Here is a 12090-nt window from a genome sequence, read left to right on the forward strand (position 1 = left end):
TCTACCACAAGATATTTTTGCTGCTACTTTGGAATCTTGGTAAATTTTTGAATTTAATTTCAAACTGCAATCAAATGAGTTATAGGAATGATTGTGTTTAACTGCATGGTATATTTGAATTATTTCCAAAGCAATTATAATATCTTCTTTAGAATTTGCTTTTACAATATACTTAACAATTAAAGAACTAGAAGATAACACACTGCATTCTTATGATAATCTGAATTTTATGCTGTCTTATTACTGAAACACCCGTATATCCAATTTTGAAAACACCTTGATAAATACCACACTTTGCTTCTTGTGGATTAGTAGTTGCTGCCAACCATTCATAATCTTTTTCCAACTTTTCTTATGTGAACATAGTTGCTTGATTTTCCTTCTTGTTGGTTCCATAATTGATTTATTGGTAAAACAGCACTTAATAAAATGAGATTTGATGAGCACAGAAAGTATGTATATAATGATTTAACAAAAAGTCACTAGTTAAAAGAGTGAATATTAGATATAGCCAGGGATAGTAAGTGCTTTAGAACAAACCAAACAAGTGCAAACAAAGCACATCTACAAGGGGCGGTAAGCATGTTGCCAACTTTTTCAAGTTGTAATGCCAAATGTTATTGTTCATCCTCATACAGCATACCTGTGTTTCAAAACAGTTCATTCATTCAAATTCAACAGTGGAAATTTTAATTCAAATTCAAACAGAATTTTATAAATCTTTGCTTGTTTTCTACATTAATGGAAGGTTTATATAAATATATGTATAAAGAATAAAAGGATCTTCTTCATCTTTTATAACAAGTCACATTTTCATTACAGTATATGGTATTAATTTTCAAAATACAATTTCTTTTTCCTTCATTGGTAAAATTCAAAATAATTACAGTATTACTTATTTCTTATAAGGCTATGTTGTTTATAAATTGCAGCAAAATGTATTGTATATAGTTAATAAAACAATACAAAAGTAAAATATAAAAACATACATACCTTTTCATTTTTCATGCAATGATAGATAAATATAAATAGTCCTTGTAAACTGTTAAATACTGTGAAGATATAAGCCATAATAATTGATTCCTTTCTTAAATATATTACACCAAATATCCATGTTATGGTTAATAGCATAACCAACATTGATGCTCCCCTAATATAATTCCTATAAAAAAAAATTTTATAACATGGATAATGTTTAACTGCTTTGACAATTATTATAAAAGTTGTTATAAATGAACTACAAGTGTTTATATCATCTTTTATAACAATTTTCATTTAAAAAAATTAAAATTACTTAATAATAACATTACTATTAATTTATTATTACTACATGCATTCATTTCCACATATTTTTTATAATTTCTTTTAAAAGATATTACAGTAATTAAAAATGAAAATATGACATACGAAAGAGTGAGTAAACTTTTTAAATTAATTTATCTTTTAATATAAAGAGTAAACTTGTATTCATGCCATAATTTTATTCATTATGTGTTTTAAGATCATACATGAAGGAACTACATTTAAATTTACCTAAAAGTTACTCTATGTTTAATAAAACTTTTACATTAATATTTTTTTGTAGTACAGTATACTCTTGCTAATTGAACTAATTATTGTATTGGCAGAGTCATAGTTATGGGGCACTAAAAATGGCTAAGACCCTTAGTAATTCCCACAGACTGTTTGTTGCATGTTACATGGTTGCAGAGCTCTGGTCTGTTGCCACCTTAGAAAGCTAGGGACTAGTGAGAGTAAGCACATCAGTTTGCATCATTCTATTGCTAGTGGTGGAGCTGGGGTTCATTTTGGTTATTACTGTATTATATAATAAAAAAATCACAATAATAAAGTGGCATTTAAGGCGAATTTAGAGGAAAAGTAATACAAATTAGTATTATTATTATTTAGAAAGAAATACAGGATTAAAATAATTGTTAAAATATAGTTTGTCTTAGGTAGTTGTGGAATAAGCGCTGTCCTTACCAGGAACTAATGCCACAACTGAATGCATTTTTTCTACTGTAAATAGTGTGGACATCTGCTAAATTACAATTACATGTTGAGACTTTGAAAGCCATATTATGTGTAATATAATTTAACAAATTTTTGTGAAAAATTTCATAACACTTTAAACAACGATAGCAATCTACCAGTGGCGTAGCATGGGTGTCAGCCGCCCGGGGTGGAGGAAAATTTTGCCGCCCCCTTATTTAGGTATTCTTACAAGATATTATTATTTATTGTGAAATTTTGCCGCCCCCTATAAGTACCACCCGGGGCGGGCCGCCCCTGCCGCCCCCACTACGCTATGCCACTGCAATCTACTAAAAAAAAATTCACTCAAATGAGATATATATGCAAAAAAATAGAGTTTTTAAAGATTTATAATATTATATCGTATTTTATGGACTATAAGATGCACTTTTTTCTTCGAGAAATTGCTTCCAAAATTCAGGTGCATCTTATAGTCCGTAGCATCTTATAGTCTGTAAAATACGGTATACACTGTATTTATTATTTTTGTAAATTTTACATATGTTTAAATTTAAAAATATATAATACAAAAAACAATTTTTTTCAACAAGACAACCACTCCCCTGTCAATTGTGTAATTGTGTCCTGCTTCACCAATGTTAAAATCTGGTCACCTTACATATACTATATATATATATGGGTGTGTCATTCCAGGAATTTTTTGTAGCAGTAAGTCCCAGGTATGTTAAGTTTCATCTCTCATCTCTCATTGTAGGCTTTGCCAAACTCACAGTGAGCATGCAAAAGAGGCCTCTTTCCAAGTGCCCTATGCAGAAACACCCAAAAATGAGAAAGTCACTTCCCTCTCTTAAGTAATTCAAAATGGCCAATTTCAATTTGTTATTTAGATAAATCGATGATGTTAAAATGGCATCTATATAAAGACTAAAGTTATAGTCCCATCTACATTATACAATATTACATAGTCATAATTGATGGACCAGTAGTCAACATTATAATTTTGATTTTAAGACCATGAGTATTGTGTTAGTTTGACTATAAAAATATTTTAGTTACTTTGATTATAAAACAGTCTTTTTAATGATTATTTTACTAAATTACTACAAAGAGATAGGAAATAAAAAGTGAGTAGTATACATATCATTATCTTATAACCAAAAAAACATTACTTCAGCAGAAACACATCTCAAGACACAAGGAACTTGCATATCAGACACAAGAAACTTGCAGCTTAAGTAGCAAATGAATTTAAACTCTCAGTCTGTAGCAGTTTTTTTATAGCAGTTAGATTTGCTAAATGCTTACACTATCTGGATTATTTATCTTTAAAGTTCTTTATATTATTTTTAATTTTTTAATCAATGCAAAGAAAAGTTTGTTAATCTGGTATCTGATAACCTGGAATGTCTAGTAATCTAGCATTCTTTGAAAATACTGGATAATCCAGAATTGTTTGATAATAACCTGACATGCTAGCAGTGGCAAATTAAGGATTTGTGGGACCCTCTGTACAAAGTTGATCAACTAGTCAGAAAGCCAACAACAGTCACTATGGAAACTTGATATAGAATCAATCTGATTGGTCTGGTGGGACAAAGTTTGAATGCATTTTTAAGGCTGGTTTATGTGATATGATTATCACTGACATTTTGTCACATCCAAAAACATGTCTACAAGATTTGTCAGCAATTCAGATTTTCACACAATGCCCTGGAATATGACTTTCACGTCATTCTGACTTGTGAACATGCACAAGAGCATTTGTTTCTCTTGAGTGTTATAAGAACACAATGTAACATATGATTTCTATTTCACCATTGACTGGTTCAATGATTTGACAATGAGTGAAAAATCTGACAGATTAAATTTTCTGGGATACCATTTTGACTTGTTGAATCAAGGTTGCCAATAAGTTATAAGTTTGTTCAAACAAGGAAAATCCATGTGTATTGTGGTTTTGAGCAACAAAATGTTGGCAGCAGATATATGTAAATCAGCCTTTAGACATATTCAGTTTTTATGCAATGCTGTTACTGGAGTTCTTGGAAAAGTGGAAAGGAACAAGACTCCCAATAACTCTCACATGTGTAGTGTAGAGCAGTGTTTCTCAAACTTTTTGGACCGCGATCCCCCTTCTACACTTAAAAATTTCAAAGGACCCCCGAAGAATGAGTATGTGTCGAAAAACATCCCGGAGGGAGGGGGTTAGGCTCGTATTTAAATATTTATATTCTTTTTATTATTTATATGTGCAATTTATTTAAGTAAAAATTATTTTATATAGTTTTTATTTCTATTATTTCTAAACATGAATCCATAGTAAATTTATAAAATATTTGAAAAAAATTGATCTAGAATCCATTTTTCAGCGACCCCCCAAATATTTTTCACGACCCCCACTTTGAGAATCACTGGTGTAGAGCACTAGAGACATACAAGAAGGGATTAGTATAATAGATTATAAAATAAGACATTCTTACACAATAAATGTGACTAATTTTGGGTTCTTCTAAACAGAAAATGAACAAAACACTCCTAAACACCTTTTGCTAACATATAGGGAAGACAGTGGAGGAGACCTGAAGGGTAAAAACTATGAATGAGGGAATAGCAAATTATACAAGCAAAATAAAAGTGGTTTAGACTTTTATTGAAGCTTTTATTTTAATAAAAATTAAGTCATACGGGACATAGGTTAGCGTCTAGAGTTTACTAAATTGATGGCCCCTGTGCCATGTACACAGCCTGGACATTTATTAATCTGCTACTGCATGCTAGTATTCCGTAAATTTTATAGTTGGTTCAAACATGTAGTCACAGTACACCTAAACAGGTTTCTCAATTCTGAGCATGTGTGCTTTTGTGAATCATATGTAAACAGTACATCTGTAAAATAAATATTATAGAAACACAAATCATTATGAATATTGATTTTGTGCAATAATATGTTTGTTAACATTTTTCAAGTTTTTCAATCATTTTTAACATAGCTTAATCATGCATTATATCATCTTCAGACTGATTGAAATGTGTATGTAAACAAATCAAAAGCATACAGCAGTGTGCATTGGTACAAAATGTACAGCAATGTCTCCAACATTCAGATCACATATAACGATATCTTTTTAACGATATTTTCTAGTTCAATTATCAGTACTAATGAGCACATAACTTAACCATTAATTCTGGTAACATAGCATTTAATACAACATCAAACGAACATTTTCGACCTTACCCAAGGTCTGCTTCAGACCTTGGGTAAGGTCGAAAATGTTCGTTTGATGTTGTATTAAACAGAATTAAAGGTTAAGTCATATGTTTGTATAACTTATTGAATTTTGTGAAAATACAAAAAATCCAGCATTTCAGGTAATCTGACATAACTCTGGTCCCACACATGCTAAACTAGCAAACTTCTATTGTATTATTTTAAATATTTATTTAATATAAATAATTTTTTAAGATAAATTTATTTATTTATAGATATAAAAATATAAAATGTCTGTTTACTACACATTAATTTCTTAAAAGATATCTTTATTTATATATACTTACTTAGTATTTGCTAATTTGCTTTGTTCTTTAGTTTTAATTGTAGAATTATGTTTTTTTCGATGGCAGATAATGAAGGCACTGAATCCAAGAAAGAAAAAATTGATCTAAAAACAAAATTAATTTTATAAATTTTCGAAATCAATATTTTAATTTATAAATAAGTTTATAAAATAGTTAAAAACAACAATTTTATTTCAATTATGAAAATAAATGTATTATTATATTTTAAAAAAATCGATAATGAAAATTATATCATAACACAATTATTATAAAAATTATCATAAAGATTAAAATTGTGTTGAAATGAAAAGAATATTTATTTACTACATTAATATTCATTTTATGCAAATTTTGTTTATATCACAATTTATGAATTATTAAATATAATATAGGGTGTGTAAAAAGTTCATAAAAAAGTTTAAACTGTGATATATATGAAAGAATTTATGTTAGCCCACTAAGGCCAACACTTAACAAACTAAACACCCAGTAGATGTTAGAAAAATTTATATATTTATGCAGGCCTGCCGTAAGCGGGTGTGCAAGGCGTGCACCGCACGCAGGTGCACGTCCAGGGGGTGGCAAATTGGTATTGCTGGCAAGCTCAGCGTAGGTAGTCGTAGTTAAACAGGGGAGGCATAATCGGTATTGCACACGGGCGCTTAAACAGCTAGCGACGCTGCTGTATTTATGCATGTTATAACTATATACAGGTTCAATCAAGGCTGCCAATCAATTCCAACGGTTTCTCTGGTGGTAACCCTAAACCCAATCACCAGCAGAACAATTACAAAATTAGTAAATGACCACAAAACACTGAATCACAATAATACTAATCCATACAATAAACAAGAATAATTATTACAAAATAAAATTCCTATAACTAACATTTAATACTAAACTTACACTAATATAGAAAAATGAAGATAGGGGATGAGAAGTAGAAAGATGGTAGATAGGACAGAACAAAGTTGTCCGGGTCCTGGGAACATCTAAGCTTTCATTGTGTTAAAATGAAGCAAGGGGCAGCAGGGGGTGCTGGAGTCAAGTTTAGGAATTACTGATGTAGACGATGATGTGAAAAATATTTTTAACACAGGCTGATAAGGGTAGTCATAAAAGTCTATCATTTTATATGCATTAATAAAAAATTTATTAATGTGCATCACCGAAAGTACAAAATGGCATTGGAAACTTGAATAGGCAGTGTCGGGAATATGCAAGTGTCATAGAGTGATATGCTGGTTTTTAGATAGCCAAGTTAAGAATGTTACTTTTTCTACATTGGCTTTTAAAAATCCCCACAGCCAGAAGTTGCACAAGTTCAAATCTGGTAACTGAAATAAATATTTTAAATAAAAATAATGACTAAAGTATCTAGATGTCCCAAATTAGGTGGGATAATACTGCTTTTTAATATGTTTTCCCAATTTTAAAATGTCCTGAAAAATGTTCTGCTTTGGACTGTTTCATAATTACATTTAAAAAAAAGGAGGCCAATATTCATTGCATGAATTGTAAGTTAAAGAACTCCTACTCACCACACCGGAATTACTTCCAAAAAATTACATACCCAGAACCTTTTACGGAACAATTTGGAACCTGAAGCAGAACCCAGAAGGGGTTCGAAAACATTTGTGTGACGATATTTATGAGTTACCATGCCGTAAAAAAGTTCTGGGTACGTAATTTTTTGTAAGGTAAAGAAAAATTGCATACAAGTTACAGCATAAAAATTTTAATATCCAATTTATAGAAACAATTAGTGATTTTTTGTCAGTTTGGCAATCCTATCTATCAGAGAACATCACGTGCAAGTTTGCAGCTGAGAACTGAATTATAAGGCATTAGCCTACTGCTTACCATTCTGGGGATCTGGGAATGAATTCAGTCAGATTGAAAAACCCCAGAAATTTTTCAGGGAATTTGTCCTGAATATGTTGGGCCTAAGATACTATTTTTATTTAGATTCACAAATCTAATTTTTACTCTTATAGCTTCTAAGTCCTTTTATCTTTTTTAGGATTTTATTCTTTTGTAGCTACATATTTTTTGGCTATTAATCTGGACTTATCATACCACAATTTCTTAACTTGGTTTTATCCTTTTATTTTTTAGTAACTTTAAACTTCTATAGAGCAGCCATTGCTTCATAGACATGACTTTGTAACTGCAATTTAAAATTAGCATATAACCTATCCATTACATAACCTGCATCCTCTTTCTAAAATGTTTATTGAACACAGATAACCTACAGTTACACACAAGAAATATGATAAACCTAAATTTTACAAATATAAATAATCAATTGATGCTTTTTAAATTTCAATGCAAAATATTTTTTAAATTATCTATATTTATATAGACATTAAATTTTTATATGATTTTATTAGATGAAAAAAACAAAAATTTATTTTAAATTGTCCCATCTAAATTTGAACATATAGCCAGTTTAGTCAAGATATAAACTTCAAATATTTATTAAAACTTGCATATAGAATATAAAAATATCTAATAATAATGTCAAAGAAAATCTGAAAACTTATCATAAGTGTTTGCCAAATAAATAATAAAAAAAAAATACAGAAAGTAAAAAAGCTCTTTGTATGGTACGACCCCACCATACAGACTTGCCTCATGTGGTTTTCAGGTTTACATTATTGGCAGTTAAAAAGAAAAAAGGAAAATACATAAAATAAAAATTCTAATTGCAGGCCATTTTTTAGTGTGTATGAAGTCTCACTAAGTGACACTTAATCTCATCTGGGAAAGCATTAATTCACTCATTTCTTTGTTTTGCACAAAACACTGGGATCTGCATCAGTCTTTATCTGATATGCTGCTACATGGAAGTAAATTTGCCAATTGCAGATAATTTAAATCCTGTGTGCAGTGGCATAGTGAACAAACTGGCACCCAACACTTTATTGGTGCCCCATCCCCCCTCCAGAAACACATATAGTTTGTCTTGGAGACCATTTGGGCACCCCTCTGCAAGTGGCGCTCAGTGCATGATACACCCCCTTGCACCCCCCTCGCTACGCCACTGCCTGTGTGAAAAAGTGAAGATATTGAGGAATTGGCAAGTATTTGCAGCCATCAAAGTTACATTTCACCAGAAGTTTTGGCCTTCGTAATTCAACAAGTTGAATTTTCTTGCTTGTCCATATAGAGATGCTTTCAATGAGTATTTTAGTTCTAGGGTGCCAGAGAAAGCCACCAGAGAAAACGTCACAGATAGCACTCAAGAAATATTGGGGTGTTGTATTGGACTACTGGTTGACTTATAATACTGTATATATGTGCGAGATCATTTCCATCTTGTGACAGACTGTTCAATAAGCTGTCAATGCACCCTGTACAATATAATAGCATCATCCAGTCAGTAAATCAAGGGCATCATGGAATTCTACCTTTATGAGAGACATTTGTTACATTGTGCCCCTAAAGTGGCACATTTGTACTCCCACCAAGCACTTGAGGGACAACAGGATATGATGCTCAAATGTCTACATGACATCAATGAATACCTTTGATTAAACAAAGAGAAAGGTACATTTCTACAAATGTACATAAAGTAAATTACTCAAATTACTTTGCAAACATGCGAATATTAAAATTTTTTAAAATTACCATGCTATTTATTGCTAGTATGGTGTTTACTTGTCTTACTTTTTCTATATAACTAATGTCTCATAGATATTTTAATATAAGATTGTGATGGAAATCTTTCTCAAAGGTGAGTCAAAATTGAATCTGAAATTTAGTAACTGGAAATTACAGGTGAAATATTAAATTTCAGTAATTAAAAAGTAATAAAAAATGCTTAGAAATTTTACTATATTTAACTTTTTAATCTATATAAGTGAAAAGAAAATAATAATGTAATTATAACAGAAACAAGTATTTCATTTAATGGAAAATCTGCTGTTGTTTTTTAATGATAATTTTTCTATTTGAGATTCATAATTTGTGGCCTTTAAGACTTCTTGACAGCTTTATGATAAATTATAAAAACCTAATACTTTCTAAGCATTCAATGTCGGTACTTTGAAATCATGAGGGTCATAGGTTCACCATGGCTGGTATAGGAAATACTTAATAATTAATGGGGTTCTCTATTTTTTTTGCAAATTTCTGCTTACATGAGGAGGTCTTGGAACTTATCAGTCATGCACTGTACTCAAAAGTTTTGTGGAAAATGAAAAACTTAATGGTACTTTTTGGTTAATGGGACACCGACTGATATATAGAGCAATGGGTAAGAGTCAAGTTCTGATGAGGAGTTTCACACCACCTCCAGAATTGTTGACCCTTTGCAAGATATTTGTCTCCGAAGGTCAGTTTTTAACATGTATTAGTCTATGCCTATTCTACATGCAAAGCATGTAGAATAGGCATAGGCTATGTGCATGTAGACATGCACCAGCCTATGCCTATATATGTATACATGCAAAGCATGTATACATGCTTTGCATCTACATGCTTTGCATGTAGACATGCACCTTGGCACTTGCTATTGTTTGCACCACAGTACCTGGGTGGAGACAAGTCCCCACACTCACCTAAAACTATATAACGGGTGGGCAAGCAAGAGTTCAGTGGGAGCCGAAATATAGGTTTTGCAAAATGCATGGGAGCCGCAGTTCTGTACTGTCGTGGCGGATAGTATGGTAAGGCGCACAATTTTATTATATAATATAAATATAATATAAAACAAATATTGAATTTTTTAATAAACATATTTTCACAAAATTATAAAATAAAATTGTAAAAATAATAATAAAAAACAGAAATTATCACTTTCAGCAAGAGCTGCATGTAACTCAAAAAGAGCCGCATGCGGCTCTCGGAGCTGCATTTGCCCATGCTGCTATATAACATCAAGTGCTCCACGAACAGTTAAGTGGGCTACTTGAAGCTGGCACAGTCGTGTGGACTAAACTGTTAAATGCAATAGTCTTCTGGCATCCCATTAACCAAAAAGTACCAAATTAATTAATATTAAAACTATTTTAAAGCATTATTTCAAAGATGTTTTGCAGATAATGAAAAAAATTATAAACTTACCATTACTACTAATATAAGAGGGCCAATAAAACTGAAGATAAAATAATTATCTGCTCTTAACCAGCAATGCTGTTCAGTTCCAAAACTGTAAGGATCCACAGCTGCAGATATTCCAACAATTATTGCAGGTAAAAGATAAGCTATTGCATAATACCATTTAATTCTAGATTTCTCTGATTCAAAAACTTCAACTAATAAAATATAAATATGAAATCCTTCTAAAAGCATCCAAAGAAATGCAGATAGAAAAAAATAATGTAATAATCCAGCCACAATTCCACATAGGATTCTCAAATGAGTTTGATTAATTCCACCAATAAAAATAGTTTCTGCTATCAGAAGACAAATACATAAATTTTTATGAATAGTAATATGATCATTTTTAATTTCCCTAGAAAGAAAAGAAAGTTTATTAAAATTAATCATAATAACAAAAGTATTAAAAAGTAGAACGTCTTTCTTTACCTGAATATTTGAAATGCTAGAACTGTAAGTAATAAACATGCTATGGAGATGATGCAACCAATGTAAGTAACTACAATTAGTGATGTTTCATTCTTGTAAGATAACTGAAAAGAATCAATACATTAAAAAAAGCATTTATATATTTATAAAGTTTACTATAATATCTTCTTACTTGTACTGATCTTCTCTTCATGAGAACTGCTGCAAAATTTGTAAGATGATTACATCTGCACACAGTATGAGTTCTATTAAATGTCTGAACCCAACATCCATTGTCAGACCAAGACCTGAGATAAAGATATTTTTTAATATTCAAAAATAATTCCTTTGCATTTATAATAAAATCAAAATTAATAGTACGGGAACTCCTCGTTAATTTTAACTCAAATATTTAGAAATTCCATTAGTTCGTAGCTATACTATTTGTCCTGGTTGAGAACATAGAGATTTACTTGTTAAAGAATTAGCTTAGTTCAAAATATAGCTACTTCAAAATTCAAAGTGAAAATTTTGCCCAAACTGTGATATGTTATTCGATCTAAATGAATGAATATTCATTTAGATTGAAGTGCCTTCGTGCTATAAGAAAACAATAAACAAAGAACATCTCTAATCTGGTCAACATGGCTTTGCTTTTACAGCAATACATTTTTGGGTCACACCTTCATGGCTTCCACATTTTACAGTGGGGCCCCCAGACCAGGATCATTGGCGATTCCCCTCCCCCTCCAACCCGAGACCTTAATGGTGTGAGGCGAGGGACTTAACCGTTTAGTTGCCTTATCATATTGGGATATGATAAGGCAGCTAAATGACAAAAAATATTATTTTCATTCACAAATTAAGCATGCATTTACAAAAGCATAGATTAGATTTATTAGAGACAATAGAGAAATTACAAGGACAAATTTTACAATGACAAACACAACATTAAAAACAAAAACAAAATAGGAACCAACACAAGAACTGAAAGAATCATAGGAATTAAATACTCCAATTAAA

General features: G+C 30.9%; 1 protein-coding gene across 1 annotated transcript in view; it reads right to left on the reverse strand.

Moving 5' to 3' along the window:
* Nucleotides 1–12090, reverse strand: part of LOC136968282 (latrophilin Cirl-like) — a 60230-nt gene that overhangs the window by 8195 nt on the left and 39945 nt on the right. The window contains exons 13-17 of the mRNA XM_067262282.1: nucleotides 11261–11375; nucleotides 11089–11192; nucleotides 10624–11014; nucleotides 5554–5657; nucleotides 994–1162 (exon numbers count right to left, since the gene is read on the reverse strand). Of these exons, the coding sequence (XP_067118383.1) occupies nucleotides 994–1162; nucleotides 5554–5657; nucleotides 10624–11014; nucleotides 11089–11192; nucleotides 11261–11375 (883 nt within the window). The remainder of the gene's footprint in view (nucleotides 1–993; nucleotides 1163–5553; nucleotides 5658–10623; nucleotides 11015–11088; nucleotides 11193–11260; nucleotides 11376–12090) is intronic.

This window comes from Centruroides vittatus, unplaced genomic scaffold, assembly GCF_030686945.1.
Source record: "Centruroides vittatus isolate TY-2023 unplaced genomic scaffold, ASM3068694v2 contig_1427, whole genome shotgun sequence".
Taxonomy (NCBI): Eukaryota; Metazoa; Arthropoda; class Arachnida; order Scorpiones; family Buthidae; genus Centruroides; species Centruroides vittatus.